Consider the following 20,794-nt stretch of genomic DNA (forward strand, 5'->3'; position numbering starts at 1 on the left):
AATTTGAGTAAGGTCTTTAGTAAATGTTAATTTCCTGATTCTGATTAATGACAATTGTTCTTATATGTGGTTACCTAAGACGCTAACATTGGGGGAGACTGGATTAGGGATATATGTATGGAAACTTCTTGTGCTGTATTTGCAACTTTTCTCTAAGTCCAAGAGCAGTCAAGATAAAATGTAAAAAACAAAACCCTTCAGGCACAGTCAATAACAGCAGCTAACATAGGTGCCGTCCACATGAAAATGGGAATGCTTCCTCAACTTCCTGTGTCAAGGTGCATCTACCGTGAATGCCATACTTCTTGATTCCTACATCCCAACTAATTTCTGTGCTCTTTGTTTTGCACTCTCAAGATCATAAGGGCCATTTAGATCAACTATTTTAGCACAAGTTGATAACATATAATAAAGTTGTGACCTATTTTTCAAATACATGCCTCATCATTAACTTCAGACACCAGTGAACCACCAAAAGTAGGTGCTCCAGAAATACTTTCTTTACTGTACCCATTCGTGTGCTCATCATCTTCTCATAGGGCCTCCTTCTTGGTACAGGAAGGCCATACTTCTGAATTTTGGGGCAGCAAAAGGAGGGCGCCTTCCTAACTGCATTTGAGTCAGATAGAAGCATTCAGTGATGTAGAAGCATCAGCAGAAGCAACGTCGACTTTTTTTTTTTTTTCCAACAACTCTTATAGACAGTTAGTCAGCACGTATGTGGGTTGTGCTGAGATTTTGAGACACATTATATGGTCCCCACCCTCACAAACAGCAGTGACTTCTGCCTTGACTGAATTTCTGTTCCTGAGAAGCTTCCTTTCAGATTCTTCAGAAACATTTTACACAGACATCTTGTTGCAATATTTCTGGTAAGGATTATATTTAAAAAAAAAAAAAACTTTTAGGAGTTCTTGTTGTGACTCAGCAGAAATGAACCTGGCTAGTTAGTATCCATGAGGACTTGGATTCGATCCCTGGCACTGCTCAGTGGGTTAAGGATCCAGTGTTGCTGTGAGTTTTGGTGTAGGTTGCAGACGTGGCTCAGATCCCATGTTCCTGTGGCTGTGGCTAGGCCTGCATCTACAGCTCTGATTTGACTCCTAGCCTGGGAACTTCCTTATGCCTCAGGTGCAGCCCTGAAAAAGCAAAAACAAACAAAAACTTTTGAAAGGTATTTTTAAAAAATAAAAATAAAAAGACATTGAGTTAAAGACAGGTGTTTCATTGTAATTTTTTTTTCATTTGTATGTAAATACTTTTTTTTCCATCTTCGTTGGCATTTGAATTAGTATTAACTAAGATTAGGAGTTCCTATCGTGGCTCAGTGGTTAAGGAACCCTACTAATATCCATGAGAACACGGGTTCGATCCACGGGTTAAGGATCCAGTGTTGCCTTGAGCTGTGGTGTAGGTCTTAGACGTGGCTCGGATACCATGTGACTGTGGCTGTGGTGTAGACCGGCAGCTACAACTCCGATTCAACCCCTAGCCTGGGAACCTCCACATGCCACAGTTGTGACCCTCAAAAAAAAAAAAAAGAATAAAATAGTTACACAGGAGTTCCTCTTGTGGCTCAGTGGTAACAATCCTGACTAGAATCCATGAGAACGCAGGCTCAATCCCTAGTCTCGCTCAGTGGGTTAAGGATCCAGCATTGCCATGAGCTGTGGTGTAGGTCGCAGACGCGGCTCCGATCTGGGGTTGCTGTGGCTGTGGTGTAGGCTGGCAGCTGCAGCTCAGATTTGACACCTAGCCTGGAAATTTACATGTGCCATGGGTGCTGCCCTAAAAAGACCAAAAAAGTAAACAGTTACGTTAACATGCAAGCTTTATAGTATTCTTTATACTCACTGACCATTTGCAAATTGAATGCATTTTTTATTAAAACTTTTCCTGATATAAAAGTTACATATATTCATTATGGAAAAATTAGCAACTACTGGAACTAGGAAAATTAATCATGCATAATTACTAGTGATTATATTTCTCATCTTTTTTAACACATAACTCATTAAGTAAGCTAATGATCATTAAGTATAGTTTTACTTTTCGTTTTTTTTTTTTTTGGCTTTTTGCCATTTTTTGAGCCGCTCCCGTGGCATATGGAGGTTCCCAGGCTAGGGGTCAAATTGGAGCTGTAGCCACCGGCCTACGCCAGAGCCAGAGCCACAGCAACGTGGGATCCGAGCCGCGTCTGCAACCTACACCACAGCTCACTGGATCATTAACCCACTGAGCAAGGGCAGGGACCGAACCCGCAACCTCATGGTTCCTAGTCGGATTCGTTAACCACTGAGCCACGACGAACTCCAGTTTTACATATTTTTTTGTGGTTCCATTTATTTAAAGTTTTCTAGCTGTTGTAAATTCAGGCTTTCCAGTTTCTTATTACAAATCATTTACTTATATCAGATCTTCCTAAATACTTTTTGTTTCTTTGTTTTTCTTCCATTGACCCCTTTGGCAGTTAGGTGAAATCTATAGACTCTCCTTAGAATAATGTTTTTAAATACATAAAAGTACAAGGCAAACCAAGCAAATTAAAATACAATTGCAAGAGTGTTTAAAATTTTGTGACATACGAATACAGTGCTTTTTAATGCGTTAATAAAAGATGTAGTGTCAGGTCTGATAACTACCATCGTTTCGAAGTTGTGATGTGTGTAGTCGATACTTTGGTATGTCTGCAACAACTGGAACACGATTTGAAAATACCCATGACTTCTGTTGGTGTTAAAGTCACATGTACAAGCTAATATTACTTCAGTTGGTTGGCTTCATTTATAATCAATGGAAACGCTATGTTTCATTTAGAAGTTAGTGAAAATAAAGGTATAATTTTTTTCATTCAAATTCATGGACCCCGTAAGTTCTGTCCACAGACACGTCTAAAAACCTCTGGCCTTACATAAAACGTTATGTGACTTTTTCCCTTGCGTGTCCAAATATTTACATAGGTAGAATCCTATAAATGAAATGGTGTGGAATGTATAGGAACCTTGATTTTTATGGCCAAATTGTTCTTAAGAAAACTTAGGCCAGAAAGGTCCAGCTAATATTTTTAAGCCTGTGTAAATTTAACATTTTCTCACTTACTTTGCGTATTTACAGTGTTTATTTTAGAACGTCTGTTATAGTTCCAAAATATTTTCATTCCTTTGATCACTAGTGAGATTGAATTTTTTAAAAATATTATTGACTAATTGTCATAGGTAATGGCCAATTAAAAATCTCCCATCTTGGCTTCGATACTCTTTTCTTTCCCTTTGTTTCACATAGAGTTTTCTGTGTACTTTTTCTTTAGTCATTTGGATGCAGCTTATTCATGGCAACTTTACTTCATCCTAAAGGCTACTTTTTGTTGGCCAGTTAGGGGACTACATGAGGTTTTAAGCCTAACAACTTCATGTAATTTTGGCAAAGAGACCACCCTATTTTGTAAGAGTTACCTGTGGAAAGAAGAACTAGAACCTCGGAGTACTGTGCCCTTTGTAAATGTGGGCAGTTACTCTTAGGCAACAGTAATTACAAGCTTAGTTGAGTGCTTTGAGACAGAACTCTGGCCTGTGGCCAGTCCTGTGTAAATGTCCCCATCCATTACTCTGACCTGCTTTTCATTATGATGCAAAGTCCTAGGCTCTTCGGTTCTCATGCAACCTCCACCCTTATAATTATGACGAGCCCTTTGGGGACCAGGGACAGAACCTCTGAGTAGTGCTCTTCTCAGAAAGAGCCATCCTTTATTTATTTATTTTTTAAACTTAGTGTATTTTATTTATGTAACCCAATATATACAAAATATTATCATTTTAACATGCAATCAATATAAAAATTAACGAGATATTTTATGATTTTCGTAGTAAGTATATTTTAAGAATCTGGTGTGTAATTTACACCTATAACACGTCTCAATTTGCACTAGACACATTGAGGAACCATTCTTTAAACAGTTGGATCCTTATTACCTCCACTTTGGCAAACCTGTGTTTTCATTTTGAGAGCAGAATATGCTGGTGTTGCTTTTTTTTTTTTCTTTTTTGTTTAATTCTAACTTATAGGTTTTTTTCGGGATTTTTTTGTTTTTGTTTTGCCTTTTTTTTTTTTTTTTTTTTTGGAGGGCTGCAGCTGTGGCATATGGAAATTCCCAGGCTAGGGGTCGAATCAGAGCTGTAGCTGCAGCCTACAGCACAGCTCATGGCAATGCTGGATCCTTAACCCACTGAGCAAGGCCAGGGATCAAACCTGCATCTTCATGGATGCTAATCGGATTTGTTTTCGTTGAGCCACGATGGGAACTCCCCCTTTGGTTCTATCCTCTCTGTCTAACCTAGCTATTAGTCATATCTAGAGGTAATAAATTGCACGAAAATAAAACATCTGAACAAATTGAACTCAATAGGCAGAGATAAGCAGCTTTATAGAAGCATTTGCTTTGGTGAGTGGTTTTCCTCTTATTTCATCCAGATTCTCTGTCTAGTGAAAACATTGATGGTCAGAGTTCATGTTTTTGACTACACTGATGCTGGCCCACTTTGTAGCCTAGCAAGTAAACTATTTTAAGAAAAAATAGTTTAACATGTTGATAATGGTGAAATAATTTTAATTACAGCTAGTAAAGTTACATTGTCGTCATTCCATTCTTCAAGCTGCTGATATCTGAGGCCCGTGTCATTTGATTAGTGGTGGTATCTTTAGCACCCCTGTCATACATTGACTTAAAATGCTTTTTCTAAAGGAAATGGAAAAGTTTTCAGTTCTCTTTCTCTGTAGTGAATTAGGGTAATTAAGATTAGCATGTCAAGGAGTTCCCATTGTGGCTCAGCAGTTAATGAACCCAACTAGTATTCCCTAGTATTCATGAGGTTGCAGGTTCCATCCCTGGCCTCGCTTAGTGGGTTAAGGATCCAGCATTGTCGTGAGATGTGTAGGTAGCAGATGCAGCTCGGATCTGGGGTGGCTGTGACTGTGGCGTAAGCTGGCAGCTATATCTCCAATTCAGCCCCTAGCTTGGGAATCTCCATATGCCATGAGTGCAGCCCTAAAAAAAAAAAAGAAAAAAAGAAAAAAAAATTAGCATGTCAACATTTTTGTGACTTTAACATATGTTGCTATAATGTTGTCCAAAATGGTTGGTACCAGTTCACAGAACCACCAGCAGTGTATGAATGTATTCCAGCCCTACCAAGGACCATTTTTCACTTCAGATATGTTGTTGCTGTTTTTGCGAGGCTTGAGATAGTAGCTGTTTTATTTGCCTTCTGTTTCTTTGATTTGTGTTTGTCAGTCTCTTTTCTCTATTTAAATTTCTAAATTAACAATTCTAAAGAAATCTTATAAGCCATGAATTATAAATTTACAGATTATTTATAAAAAAGAAAAATGTATTTTTCTTCATAATTATACACAGTCCAGATTATGCTTGTCTCTGGGGAAATGTACAACTGAAATGTTAATATGAAACCCGCACATATCATAAAACCTAATACAAGCAATCCAAAAATTGGTGGTTGAAGCCCTGTAACTCCTGTGATTTTATTTTCCTTTCCTTCTTTACAATTAAAATGCCAGGCTTTTAACTTTGTTTGCCTTGTGCTTACATGCTTATCTGCAGCTCATAACCGGGTGATATTACTGTGCTTGGTCTAAATACTTGGAGCTTTGAGCTATTTCCTATGTCCCCTCTCCAAGAATGTGAAAATTTTATTATTTATTATTGTGACTGTGTCAACCAAAAAATATGGCTCTTTATCTGGAATGTTCTAGAGATAGCAGAACTACTCATCAGTACCCTTTTGTACCATTCTCGTTAAAACTCAAGAACCAGAACTAATAAGAAAATGCCAGGCAAAAAATTTGTTTAGGTGTTGAAAGATGTAAAATGAAGGCTGAGGGAATCAACCATATATGGATAAAACATGACTCTCCCTTGAAACACAGTGAAATCTTGACAGTACTGCATATCAAGGAAGAATGCTTTACATGTGATCTGTCTGGTTAACCCCTTTAGGCATCAAAATTTACTGAACTGTCTTTTACTCATAACAGAATTTTTGAAGCACTTGGGAAGATAATGTTATATCTAATCACTAACAAGATAAACTTTGGAATCAGTACTTAAAATAATATGTTTGAGTTCTGATATTGCTGTTTCCTAGTTGTGCCTGGGAAGTGACTTACTCTCTCTAAATCGTGGTTTCCCCATCTATGATAAAGAAGGCGATGCCTGTGTTTTCATGGTTGATGCGACTGTTAGGTAGAGTGCTTGGCCAAAAAAAGTGCCTCACTTTGCTGCATTATATCCCCTAATGGAGTGATTGCAGTACTGGTTTTTGGCATTCTAGTGTGCTGGCATATGAAAATACGATTATTTTGGGGTATGTAAGACCTGTATTTCAATTCATCCATCAGCAGAGTTATCCACGCTGCTTGAGTCTCCACCTCCTCTTTTCATCCCCTTTCCTTCCTCTGACTCTCATCATCAAAGGCTTCCTGGCCTTTCTTTAAAACTTATCATCTGCATCTCCCATGTCCTTGTACCCTTTCCTCCACTTCCGCCCCTCTACCCCCCGCAAAGACACAGCTGATTGTGAGTCTGGCTGGAAGAGCTCTTTGCAATTGATGGGTAACTCTGCCAGCAAAGGGTGGAGGTAGATGGCTGGTAGGAAGACAAAAACATGCTGCAGCACAGAGCCAGTGCTCACGTGCTGCCCCAAGACTGTCTTGAGAGGAGAGTACCGCAGTCCAGTGAACTTGAAGGACAGGCCAGAAGGACCAGACTCAGGATAGTCCTAAAAGGCTGGTATTTTAGTTTTTTGTTTTTTGGGGTTTTTTTAAAGTCATTTATCTGCAGATCACAGTTTAAAGATTCAGAAATTCAATTTAGGGTGACTTAACTGAACCATACTCCTATGTGGGAGAGTTACTCACTGCATTTGGATTTTGAAGTGAATCAAGTTGTGTTCAGGTAGAAAGGGCTTTTTTCTACACTTGTGTAATTTTCTCAGAAGCAGAAATAAGGGGTGGTGGACCAAAACCAGATTTTATTGTAAGAATAATTCTTACTCAAATTGAAAGACTTTTTTTAACAGAGTCTCACTATGATAGTACTAAATTTAACACAGGAAACCAGACCAGAATCTCCATTTATACTGACAAAACTGAAATAGATGAAAGGCAGAGGGAAATACTCTCTTGGAAACAATGGCTAGTTCTCTTTTTCAATTAGAAAAAAAAAGATTGATGTTTCTGCACACACACACATATAATTTTTCAAAGATCTTCTTGGAGTTATCATACCAGAGATAGATTTGTTTGAAGAAAGCGTTAGAAGTTAGTTTATAATTATCTCATCAGCATTCCTCCAACTCAGAATTGTACTTCTTCAACAGCTGGGGAAAAAAATCACAAAAAAATATAGCCAGGTGTTGATGATGACACATAAACAAAAAGTTTAAACTGGAGTTCCCGACGTGGCTCAGTGGTTACCGGATCCGACTAGGAACCATGAGGTTGTGGGTTTGATCCCTGGCCTTGCTCAGTGGGTTAAGGATCCAGCCTTGCCATGAGCTGCGGTGTAGATCGCGGATGTGGCTCGGATCCCACGTTGCTGTGGCTCTGGTGTAGGTGGGCGGCTACAGCTCCGATTAGACCCCTAGCCTGGGAACCTCCGTGTGCCGCAGGTATGGCCATAGAAAAGACAAGAAAAAGAAAAAAAAAGTTTAAATGATCTTTTTTTTTTTTTCTTTTAAAAAAATCGACATTCTTCATTTTTATGTAGGGTTTAGTTTCTTTTTAAAATTACACTGTAGTGGGAGTTCCTTTGTGGCCTAGCAGCTAGGGACCTGGCATTGCCACTGCTGTGGCTTTGGGTCACTACTGAGGCTCAGGTTCGGTCCCTGGCCAGGGAATTTCCACATGCCATGGGCATGGCCAAAAAAATTAAAACCAAGTAACGCTACATTTTATCTGCCAATTTATACAAAACAATTGTGTTAAATATTTGTTTTTTTATAAGTTTACATTTTTCTGTTGTAACCGTTCAAAATTTTTGTAGTTGAAATATATTAAATATTTGGTTTCCCTAATTTATATTTTTATGAATTCTTAACACTATTTAAATAAAGTATTATCATTAATATACAAAGTACACACTTTCATTTTGCTCCAGTATTCAGTCACTCTTTTAGAGAATGTCTAATTGATGTTTCAGATGAGACCTGAAGGAAGAGAGTTGGTCAAATAAAGAGGAGTTGTGAGAAGAATGTTCTAGATAGAGTGTTTTGGGTAAGAAAGGGCATAGCGAGTTGAGAAGTTCACTGTGGTTGGTTCTCGAAGTTCAGAAGGATGATGGAAAGGTCCAAGTTGAAACTGGAGTGATAGGCTGGTGACAGGCAATAAGGGCCTTTGGGAAGCCACGAGAGGCATCCAGGGACCCGTGGGAAACCACAAAAGAGGTGTAAACTCGATGATGGTCAGGCTTGCATCTTAGAAGGATCATCTGTCTGCTGTATAAACAGATTGGGTAAAAGCCAATCAGTAAGAAGAGACAGAAACATCCATGCAAATGATGATGAGGGTAAGTCGGTGGCAATGGGATGGAGAAGAAGTAGGAGGACTTGAGAGCTGTCTAGGGACTAGAGTTTACAGGGCATGACAGTGGGTCTGGCGTGAGCACGTTGGGGAATGTGGGAGCAGTTGCTGAAAGTAGGATTGTGGGAAGAGCCATATAGTTTTGTATGGAAGGTGATAGGTTCGCTTTTATAGGTGTCATGGGACAAACAAGCAGTGAGTTCCATTAGATGTAAAGATCTAGGGCTTACAGATGTCTGGAGTGGACGAGTGAACTCTTGAGAGTCCTCAACCTTGAGATGGCAGGGGCAGTTCCAAGAGTGGATGGAAGAGTCAAGATGGGAAGAGGAGGGGAAACTCAGTAAGAAGAGCCAGAGTGGTGGGAGGAGCATCAGGAGAGGCTGGCGTCAGAGGAGCCAGGAAGAGTGTTTCTAGGGGGAAAAAAATGAAGGGGGAGTTCCCGTCGTGGCGCAGTGGTTAACGAATCTGACTGGGAACCATGAGGTTGCCGGTTCAATCCCTGCCCTTGCTCAGTGGGTTAACGATCCGGCGTTGCCGTGAGCTGTGGTGTAGGTCGCAGACGTGGCTTGGATCCCGTGTTGCTGTGACTGTGGCGTAGGCTGGCAGCTACAGCTCCGATTAGACCCCCAGCCTGGGAGCCTCCATATGCTGAGGGAGCAGCTCAAGAAATGGCAAAAAGACAAAAAAAAAAAAAAATGAAGGGACCAACTGTGTTATGGTGAGTTTGAGCAAGATAAGGACCCAAAGTTTCTATTTGTTTTAACTTGAAGGCTGACCTTGGCAACTGTGCACTGGTAGTCAGATTATAGGAATCCTAAAGTGAAGAATTAGGCGTCTTCTCAGGTGTCCTGTGAAAGAAAAGAAAAGGGAGATTTTCCTGGAGGTTGATAAGGAGACCTGAAGACTGAGGTACAGGGAGGGTGATCTGGCATCAGCGTCCCTGGGAAGGTGCAGTGAGGGAGTCGGGGCCAGAATTCAGGGGATACTGGTTTCAGATTATAAAGGAAAGGAAGCAAAAGTCTGAGTCCAGGTAAGTGTGTGTCTCTGATGGTGAAAAATGAGGACAGTTGCTTCTGAAATGGCTTTTTATTTTCTTTGTGAGACAGACAGCATTATCTGCTGAGATTGAGAGAGAAGATGGATGGGTAGGGGGGGGGAGTTTGAAGGAGAACAGAGAGAATTTGAAATACCTGCTTTGGAGAAGGGGAGCTGACTGGGGACAGCTTGGGCACGAGTTGAGGGTTATTGGTGATTGTGGATGGTGGCCTCAAGTCTGCTGTGACGTCCTCCACCAGCAGAGAACAGCAGTCTCCCCTGCCCTTCCTGAGGTTTGCGGGGAGGTGTTTGAGGAGTTCTGGAGAGTCGAGTTTCAGTAGTGTGCAGGAAGCACAAGGAACAGGATGTAGTGGGTGTGATGCTCGTGTTTGACACGTCACTGCTATTCTCTGTCGTGGGATGAAAATATTCCTTGAAGTAACAGAAAGGTGTCAGTTAAGCTCTTTGCTCTTTCAGTAAATGGCCCCAGACTGCTGTCTTGTTTCTTTTTGAGTTCTTGTCCACTTTTTTATCCACTTTGTCTCTCTCTGCCCTTTCTGTTTTCTCCCTGGTCGTTTCTTTTTGAGTTCTCGTCCACTTTTTTATCCACTTTGCCAATTGTTCTGTCACATTGCTGTCTGCATGCAAGCCTCTATCAGCCCTAACTCTGGACTTTATCAGCCTCTGGAATTATCACACTTCTGAAATCAAGCTGTGGGCTGGAAGACCAGACAGCCACGCTTATTAAAATTATGTGCAAAGTAAGAGTAAGTCACCTCTGGGTGTGATTCTCACGTGCTGTGCCTTGAGGGTGAAAATGAGTGTACATGAATTTTGTGGCATTTATTGGATTATTTCTCAGTTGTCCATTTATGAGATGTTTGTTGCTGGTGTTCCCATTGTGTTTTTCTTCCTTTGAATTTCCATGGGTTATGATAATATTCTTAGAGAGCCCGTGGTATTTATGATTATATCTTTCATAATTGTTTAGTATTTATTTGCAAAGCATTTTCATATGTGTTACCTACATTTTAAAACTACATAGTTAGACATTTTGCTGTTATTTCATATTATACTCATGGGTTTTTCAAATGCTTATATATTTTATATGGGAATAATATGATTTTCAAGTAAGTTATGCGCTTTGTTTGAGAATAATCTACCATGTCACAATGCTGTCGTTTAACCATGTCACATGTAAATGAAAAAGAACAATGTGAAGTAAGTGTTTTGGAGGTTTAAAAAATAAGTTATCTCCTTTAGCTTTTCATCTATTTGGTTTATTGGCTTTCTCATCTGTGAACATATCTTATGTGTATCAAAGATTTTAATTTTTTTTATTTAATTTTTTTTTTTTTGTCTTTCTGTTTTTTCTAGGGCCGTACCCATGGCATATGGAGGTTCCCAGGCTAGGGGTTGAATCGGAGCTGTAGCCGCCCACCTACACCAGAGCCACAGCAACGTGGGATCCGAGCCGCATCCGCGATCTACACCACAGCTCATGGCAAGGCTGGATCCTTAACCCACTGAGCAAGGCCAGGGATCAAACCCACAACCTCATGGTTCCTAGTCAGATTCGTTAACCACTGAGCCATGACAGGAACTCCAAAGATTTTAATTTTTTTTAAGTACATACTTAGGTATAGAATAAATACCACTTTTAAATTTTCTGTAAATTAACTTAATTTTGATCCTGACCTTCCTTCCTGTCAGGAGGAAGGTAAATTCAGCACCAATTGTTTGGGCACTTTCCTCTAATCCCCAAGGTTATGCTGAGGTTGGGGGTCTGGAGCAGTGCCAGACCTTGAGGAGAGGCCCCTGAATTGTCGTCAGTCACCTGGCCACACTGGTTACTGCAGAGAAGCCCGTTACCCAGCCCTCACAGTTTCAGTGGCTCTGCAGGATGCCTTGTACTTACCACGTGGCTACCTCTGGTGAGGCTGGGCACTTTGAAGCTCTTTCTCTGAGCTCAGACTCTGTCTTACTCAGGCAGTGTGGGAGCAGAGTGCTGCTGTGTAACTTACAGACCTCTTTCTTGTCTCCGGTCCAGGGAGATATATATATATATATATATATATATATATATACTTTTTTGGGGGGGGAGGCATGGCATGCCAAAGTTCCTGGGCCAGGGATTGAACACATGCCACAGCAGTTACCAGAGCCACAGCAGTGATAGCACCAGATCCCTAACCGGCTGAACCACCAGGGAGCTCCAGGAAATCTTTTTTAATCTGGGGGAAATCCCTGTCCCCTCAAACTCTGTTCTCACTAGGTTTAGGGTTTAGGGGGTTGTTGCTGATTTTACAAAAACTAAGAAGTCCTCATACAGTGTAGCCTATTTAAAATGGCAGGATATAGGGAGAAAGCACAAATTTCCTTTTTAAAAAATTCCTTTTTTTTTTAGTAGTGGTAAGTAGGGACTATTAATAGCATCTTTAGTAAGTTGCACGAGTAGAAAAAAAAAATTAGTGGGCCGCCTCTGTTGCCTTACTTTCTCTGAAACTTAAACTCACATAGCTGAGTATTTTTATAACTCATTGAAGGATATTGTTTGTTGAATGTGTTTACATTTTACTGGTATAAAGTAATTTCTGAGGGATCTACATAGCAAGCAGCATATCACATTTTTAAGCATCTGTAAATGTTCTAATTTTGTTTTGTCTTATTTTATTTTACCTAAGAACACTGGAACTATTTTGGGGCTGATGAGAATCTTGGTCCAGTGGCTGTGAGCATTCGAAGGGAAAAACCAGAAGAAACAAAAGAAAATGGATCTCCGTACAACTACCGGATAATTTTTAGAACGAGTGAGGTAAGTGGCAAATGGGAAAGACTTGAGGCTTAATTTAAGTGAGAAAAAAAAGGAGGGTATCAGTAGCAAAGCAATTAAATTTAATAGCACATGGTTACAAATGTCTTCAGAATAAACAAAAGACCCTTTTCATTCACTCCGGTGGTGATGGCCACGGACATACTGGCTAGAGCTGGACCTTTTCTTCCCGTCTAGCTCTGGACAGACACAATAAATGAATAGGGAGTTTTGATCCACAGAAAGATATGCCCATTAGGTCTGACCCTAGGAAATTAGAGTCCTCAGAATCCCGAATTGGATATTGTACATCCTGCTCTGGCAGCCGGAAGGCACCGAGCCAGCTTGAAGAGCCAGAGAGGGTCACCAAGACTTAACTCACTTTTCCAGACTGTGGCTTAGGACATTTCTTGGCCCAAGAGAAAGGAAATGGACTCTCTTCTTCCTGCATGTTCATGTTGCTATCTTGGACCTGTTCTCTGAGGCCTGAAATGCCATCTGTTTGACCAGAGGCTGTCGAATTGTAGGTAAAACAGGTGCTTGGAGCTCTTTGGGAATCTAAGTACACATCATATATGAATATTTATTTTCAAATGAAATTCAGGTCGAAAGCAGAAAATGAAAAATAAAAGAAAATAGCCAACAAAGCATTTTTTTAAAAACTCATGAACAAGTTTGGGACGACGAGGGGTTTTTTCCTTTGTTTTCTTTCTAAACATAATGTATAGTTGTGCCAGCTATCAATTTATTGCCTCTCTGAGCCAAATCACTTTAGGGTTGTTGTTTTGCGTTAATGCCTAATACCCCCTTGAGATATCTAGAAAATAATGGTTTTGAAACTAGTTTAAATAGGGCATTTGGCATCATTTCCCCCATTGAATACAAGGCAGGTTGCAGGGGTTGGCTTCTCTTAGTAATTGTTCCTCAGCTTGCACTCCGGGGAAATTAAAAATAGGATTTTTAAAGGCACAGCTCTAATATCTAATGTGTCCTCTGGCGTCCAGGATTGTCCCTTCTTGTGACGTCTGGTCACAGCCTCTCTCTCCAGGTTTAATGCCTGTCCCAAATGAACAGGCCCCTCCGCGGTGGTGGGGGAGCCATGCCGGCCTTTTCCACCTCTGTTCCCTCTTCTCTTGCTCCCTTGGCCGGAGCTGCTCTACCCGCCTCGCTCCCCGATTCTCCGATTCACAGTTCAGTCCTTGCCCTGCCAGCCCATTCAGCCGTCTCTGGGAGCCATGTCCTTACCCTTTGATTGAAACACCCCAAGTCAAATGTTTTTCATGGTTGCAAACACCATTACCACTTGTTTCCATGTTCAAATTAACTTTTAGCTGATGACAGTTCTGTTGCGACCGTCGTCTGGGCCAGAGACCTCGAGGTCATGCCTGACCCCTCTCTCCTTCTCCCTCCTGCCCCCCAACCTGCAGAACTGGTTGACTTTGTCTTCAAAATGTGTCCAGAATTCAACCACATCTCCCATCCCACGGCCTCTGCTTGGGCCAGGCCACCATCATCTTTCTCCAAGAATCATTCTTCCTGCTTCTGTCCTTAAAGCCTGGAATTCTCTCAGCCCAGCAGGGGTCCTTTAGAAGTGCCGTTCAGAGCCTGTCATTCCTCAATTCAAAATCCTCTCATGGTTTCCCATCTTCCAAGTAAAAGCCTTTCCCCTTGATAGCCTAGGACACTGCGCACATCTGCTTCCACCCTTGACCTCGTCTCCAGTAGCTCCCCCCTGTTTATAAGTCTTTTCCAACCACACCGGTCTCCTCCCCTCTGGGCAGCCTCAGGACACCTCTGCCTCAGGGCTCGGATAATTCCTATTCCTCTGTAGTCAGTCCGCTTGCCCAAGCATCCTTATGCCCACAGCTCTCTTTTCCTTCTGCCCTTTACTCTTAAGTCACAGGGCCCTACCTTGGCCGCTGGATCTAAAATTTCTACTCCCTCAAACCCCGTTTTACATCCATTTCCAGGCTTTATTTTTTTTCGTGAACACTTGCCAGTGTTTCACATGTTGTACTTACCTATTTTGTTCATTTTGTGTCACTCCTACTAGAGTATAAGCTCAGGGAAGATGAGGACTCTTGAGTTTTTCATGACTACATGCCTAATACCTAAAACGGTAGCCCCCATTCCTTCCTTCCTCCATCTAATGTTTATTTAATTCATTGCCACTAGCCTTTGTGTGATTTTTTTTCTTTCCGATAGAAATAATCCTTACATGTGGTTTAATTGTAACATCTTTATGAGACTTTTCATAGAGGTAAACTAATGAAAGTCCTAGGATAGAAATAACGGAGTTCCTGCTGTGGCTCCGAGGTAACAAACCCAACTAGTATCCATGAGGATGCGGCTTCGATCCCTGACCTCACTTGGTGGGTTGGGGATCCTGCATTGCCATGAGCTGTGTTGTGAGTCACAGATGTGGCTCGGATCCCGCTTTGCTGTGGCTATGGTGTGGATCGGCAGCTGCAACTCTGATTCGACCCCTAGCCTGGGAACCTCCCTGTGCCGCAGGTTCGGCCCTAAAAAGCAAAAAACGAAGGGAGGGAGAAAAGGAGGTGGGGGCTAGAGGAGGGAGGGAGGGAGGAAGACCTCTAGATGTTGGTCCTGGTCCAGAGCTCCTGCACTTTGGAGGATGGGCAATTTACTCTTTTCCACTGAAGGCAGTTCACTGAGTATATAAAAAAGTAAGACATAATTCTTGTGCCTCCTTAGGGACTTCTCATGCTACTAATTCCTCCCATTAATGAATCCACTGAGAAGAAGGAAAACATAGTCACCACAATGACACTCAGTAAATGCTTCAGTAAATGACATCAAGATAACAGAAATACAGACAGATCTCTCACATTTCAATAGAAATAATCATTGCACAACCGAACAAAAATGGAACCTTTGTATATTTGGAAACATGAGTTTATGAATAAAGGCTATGGCGTGTGAGTGCCTTTAAGCATAGGTACATAGAGGCTATGAGGATTCTCTTATTGTTTCTGGCAGTCATTTACAAAAGCATCAGTAATACCAGTGATTCGGGTGTAAAAATGCGAGTCATTCTTTTTCTCATTTGCTTGCGTCTTGAGGTGGGCTGCTGTCTTTCTGTGGTGCAGGGTTAGCAATGGTTAACGCACTCCTGGTCTCCGCTTCTCCAGCCTTCTGTAGCTCCCCATCCCCTGACACAAGTTATCTCTAGAAGGAGAAACACAAGGGTATTCAACCCATTCCATGAGTTAAAAAAAAAAAAAAAAAAAAATGTTTCTGTCAAATCAGGTATTAAGTCACAGGTAAATAAATGATACCTTTTTTTTATTGTTATTTCCCCAGTTCAATTTTTTTTCCTACTGTACAGCATAGCATCTTGTACATATGTTATTTGAAAACAAACTGTAAATGAAAGAAAAGCTCCCAGAGTTCCCATTGTGGCTCAGTGCATTAAGAACCTGACATAGTGTCCATGAGTATGCATGTTCGCTCCCTGACTTCACTCAGGGGCTTAAGGATTGGGCGTTGCCATAAGCTGCGGGGTGGGTTGAAGAGGTGGCTTGGATCTGGCATTTCTGTGGCTGTGACATAGGCCAGCAGCTGCAGCTCCAGTTCAGCCCCTGGCCTGGGAACTCCCGTATGCCATAGGTGTGGACTTAAAAGAGAAAGAAAGAAAGAATAGCTCCCAAACCGTGAATAGACTGCAATATACCCCAAGCAGCTTTTCTTGTATTGAGAGTCAGAGGTTGGTAACCTTGGCTTTTCCTACCCCCCATCTCTTTTCTCCATCAGTTGGCATGTGTTACAGATTTTACTTCACCTGTGATTCTTCCTTTGGTTTCTGTGATCCCTGCTAGTCCTCTGTCTTGCCCTCTTTGCTCATTAACTTGAAGACTAGCTTCCTTTTAATTACATTCTCTGCCTGCAGTTTTGTCCTCGTGCAGTTCATCTCGTTGGCCAGCTGAGCTGCCGTACGGTCGTTGTCCCCATGCAGAGAAGTCCTGAGAGGGGGCTGATTGGAGCCGGCGAGGCCCACGCCCTTCGGGTTGCTCACCTCAGGGCATTTGCCCCAGGACCCCTTTGGGCTCTCTGAGGTCCAGCTGAGCGACAGCTGTCACTCTTGCTCGCTCACACCCCACGCTCTCATCTCCATGCCTTTGCTCTTCGGCATTCTCTTTTTGTACAGTTTTTCCTAGATTTCAAGGTCCCTTTTTGGTGCCACCTCCACAGAGCCTTTCCTTAGACCCTGAGCCATGGCAATCCATTTTCTACCTTTGGACTCTTGTAGATCCTGACCTAGTTAACTTCTCTTAGTAAATATATCTTGCCTAATCGTCCACGTCTTACTTCTCTTGCACATCACCCCCTCAGCCCTCCACAAAATTTTTTTTTTTTTGCTTTTTTTCAGGGCTGCACCCGTGGCATGTGGAAGTTCCCAGACAAGGGGTCAACTCAGAGCTGTAGCCACCAGCCTATACCATAGCTACAGTAATGCGGGATCCGAGCCGAGTCTGCAACCTACACAGCAGCTCACGGCAACAGCAGATCCTTAACCCACTGAGCAAGGCCAGGGATTGATGTGCAACCTCATGGTTCCTAGTCGGATTCGTTTCTGCTGCACCACAACGGAACTCCTCAGCCCTCCACAATTCCTCCTGTGGTCGTACAGTGCCTTATAACCTACATGCTTCAGGGGAATTTGTTCAACCTAATAGGTTCTTCTTTGGGTCACCATATGGGACCTAAATTATACTAACGACTTTGCCACGTGAAAATTTCTGAAAATTAAGACTCCTTTAGGCTTCATGTCTGCTTAACTTTGCTTCAACAAATCATCATTACTGAAGGACTTTTTTTGGCTTATGTTATATCCCATAATAATAGATCTCAGGAAATAAGGACAATCAAAAGTAATTTTAAATGCTATTGAGAGTACCACTGCGGTGCTAACAATGGTCATTGTCCTGGTAGAGGAGTGTTTGGGAATAGGAATAGTTTAAGCTTGTCAGCAGTACATATGAAATTTAAACTTTATCTTCCCCCACCCTTACCTTTTAGAGTTCAAAAAGGAATAACATCTAAATTCTAAGCATTAAGTCTTCAGATATTCCCTGGATATTTCCTTCTTCATTTCCTGGCTAGTGTGTGTCGTGTGTGAGTGGCATTTTATAGCCACATGGAGACGTCAGTCTTACTTACTAGCTCTTTAAGGGAATACGTACTCTGGTTGGCATTTAAGGAAATGCCCTCGGAACGCTTGATTATGAGTTCCCTTGGACGTGCCTGGGTCTTCCTGTGAGTTTGGACCTCGTTATTCGTATAGAAAATATCTTATGTCACTGTTTTCATCTTTTTCCCTTACTGGCTTCACCCGTCCGACATCCTTCCCCGCTCCCTAGAAGGGACCTCAGCCTAGGCTTTCCGTACTTTTGATGTATTTGCTCATCTCACTGGAGCCCGTGTCTCTTTCAGCTCATGACCCTGAGAGGTTCGGTGCTAGAGGATGCTGTTCCCTCAACGGCAAAGCACTCGACCGCCCGGGGGCTGCCCCTGAAGGAAGTGCTGGAGCACGTGATTCCCGAGCTCAACGTCCAGTGCCTGCGGCTGGCCTTCAACACTCCCAAAGTCACTGAGCAACTCATGAAACTGGATGAACAGGGGGTGAGTGTGGCTTCCAGGGGACAACATTCTTGCCGCTCAGGTTTCCCTCTGGGCTACCAGCATACGGACCTGAATCATTCTTTTTGAACAGGAAAAACTGATACCATTTATTGGGAAGAATCTTCGCTTTGTAATTACTCATTGTCTTTTTTTCTTAACGCTTTGAACTCTGAAAATTTCTTTTCTTTTCTTTCTTTTTTTTTTTTTTTTGTCTTTTTAGGGCCGCACCCACGGCATATGGAAGTTCCCAGGGTAGGGGTCCAATCGGAGCTGCAGCCGCCGACTTCCACCACACTCACAGCAATGCTGGATCCTTAACCCACTGAGCGAGGCCAGGGATCAAACCTGAAACCTCATGGTTCCCAGTCTGATTCGTTTCTACTGGGCCATGCTGGGAACTCCTGAACATTTCTTATCTGATTAAGTTCTGTATGTCAGAATCGACTGATATGGTGCTAAAACAATGTTCAGCTCTTTGGGTAATCTTCCATAAATGCCATGGATTTTTCGAGTACCCTAGGAATAAGTAGTAGCAATAACAACAGTAATAGTAGCTAATACTAAGGAACATATTCACCAGGCTCTGTTTTAAGCACCTTAATATGTTATCCCAACTAATGTCCAGCCCCAGGATAATGGTACCATTATTATCCTCATTTTAGGGACAAGGAATCAGAGACACAGAGAAGTTAAGTCCAAGTTCACACAGTCAATAAGTTCAAAGCCTGTTCTGGGAGCCCCTATCCTACACTGTTCTTAAAAGCTTTAATGTTTAGTCTATTGGTACCACCAAAGATGTGTGTTAGCTAAGATTTCTAAATACAAAATTCAAAATTTTAAAAATAGAGGTCTTAATTTATAACAGAATGAAAATGCTCGAGATTTTCTCACCTCCATACTTCCCGTACCTTGAATGTGAGAGCCATTGGTCAAGCGGCAGATGAGTGATAGGATAATCCATGGAGAGGCAGCAGAAGCGTAGAGAATGCAAAATTATCTTCTGGAAAATCTACTCACCAGAGAGTGTGTATCCACCTTCTGCCTGGCATCATTTGAGCATATGGGCTGGTTTTGTTAGATATTGTATTTATGTACTCTTATTTTAACTCTTTCTCTGAACGTTTCAGCCAAATTGCATCCTGGCAGTGAGTGTTAGTAGCTTTATTTTTGCATTAAAAAAAAAAATTCTTCCAAAAGTAAAATTGGTCCAGTTGTTGAATGCTGTTTTATGAGCAAATTTCGATGGTATTTTCTTAATTAAGCAAAAATTCCAATTTTATTAAAATGAATGGGAGTTCACAAAATCAGCTTCAAGTTCTATTTATTCTTTTAATTCCTCAATGAGAATATGTTAGAAACCAGTAGTTGAAGGTTACTTTTCTAGTCATTGCTCTCTTTGTCCATTCCTTTCCCTTATCATAGAGCACAGCTAGTGTCTACTCCATATGTATATTTCAAGTAGACTGTGAATATTATCTTTGTAATGTCAGTTTGAGTATTTTGAATGCTTCTAGAGACTGGTGATACATAAACTTAACTATTTTGGGTACTGTTTTCCAGTAAATATTTTGAGCATTTATTCTCACAAAGGAAGAGTAGAAAAATGATGATCAGCTTTGCAGATTCAGTCCTTTTAGTTATTTACTATGCTTTTCAAAGAGAATAGCAACATTTAGACATTGACAATATAATCATATACTGAACGTTCTAAAGTCGATAAATGATTTTGTGTAAAGAAGACATTTATTTCTTTTTTCCCTTTGTTTTACCCATATTAAATTTGAAAGGGGGTACCAAATTATTATGGGATCTCTGGCACATCTTGCACCCCCTCTTAGTGATTATAAAATGTTGGACGACCACAAATGAGGCTGCTCTGTGCTAAATACTTTATGGTCCCACAAACATGGGAAAGATAAGAGTACATAATGAGTTTAACTTAAAGGTACATTTATTTAATTCACATAACTGCCCGTCCTATTCTTCTGAAATGATAGGCTTCTTATTCTTGGGGGATATTAAAATATCCTTTCCTTCATAAATTATTGATGATAATAATGTGCTGTTTTCTTTAATGCTTTCTCAGCTAAATTAAAAATTTGGTCATCTAGGTGAGTCTCCCCAATTTTATTTTGGGAATTTTACTAGGCAGGAGAATCTAGAAGTTTAAAACCTGCTATTTTGTGTGAGCAGCTCTGTATCTGAACTAAGGTACACCTCCACTTGGCCTCTGTTTTCCTTTATATCTGATAAAAAACAGATAATGCACATACTTAGGTGTTTAGTCTGGAGAGTCATCTTTTGGTAAGGAAATTTTATTAATGCCTTAGAGTCCTTTTGAGAAACTAATGATTTTAGTGCCTTTACAAATACGTGTTTTGAAAAAGAAGTGCTTGTGAGTGCAGTAGATTACACATTTGAGTCATTGCAAAGCATTTTTAGTTTCCATCTATGTCATCATTTTTTAAAATTTCATGCTTTGTACATCCTTATATTTGAAGAGATGGTATGAATACTGAGAAACTGGACTCTCAGTATTCATAGAAAAAGGAGCTTCTACATTGCCCTTTAAATTTTATTTAAAGAATTCCTTTAAAAGCTTTTATACTTTAAAGAGCTGACATAATTATGCTTGGAAAAAGAAAATGTTATTTGCTTGGTATTTTGGAGCCTTTTGCCTTTCAGATCTTTGGTGCCTTTTTTTTTTTTCTT

The 20,794-nt window shown here is 41.1% G+C and overlaps 1 protein-coding gene across 10 annotated transcripts in view; it reads left to right on the top strand.

Annotated features, from left to right (window-relative positions):
- The window catches only part of SIPA1L1 (signal induced proliferation associated 1 like 1), a 380,227-nt gene that overhangs the window by 245,085 nt on the left and 114,348 nt on the right, over positions 1–20,794 (top strand). For all 10 annotated transcript variants that reach the window (XM_047795415.1, XM_047795405.1, XM_047795408.1 and 7 more), the window contains 2 exons: positions 12,312–12,442; positions 17,894–18,082. In XM_047795415.1, the coding sequence (XP_047651371.1) occupies positions 12,312–12,442; positions 17,894–18,082 (320 nt within the window). The remainder of the gene's footprint in view (positions 1–12,311; positions 12,443–17,893; positions 18,083–20,794) is intronic.

This window comes from Phacochoerus africanus, chromosome 9, assembly GCF_016906955.1.
Source record: "Phacochoerus africanus isolate WHEZ1 chromosome 9, ROS_Pafr_v1, whole genome shotgun sequence".
NCBI lineage: Eukaryota > Metazoa > Chordata > Mammalia > Artiodactyla > Suidae > Phacochoerus > Phacochoerus africanus.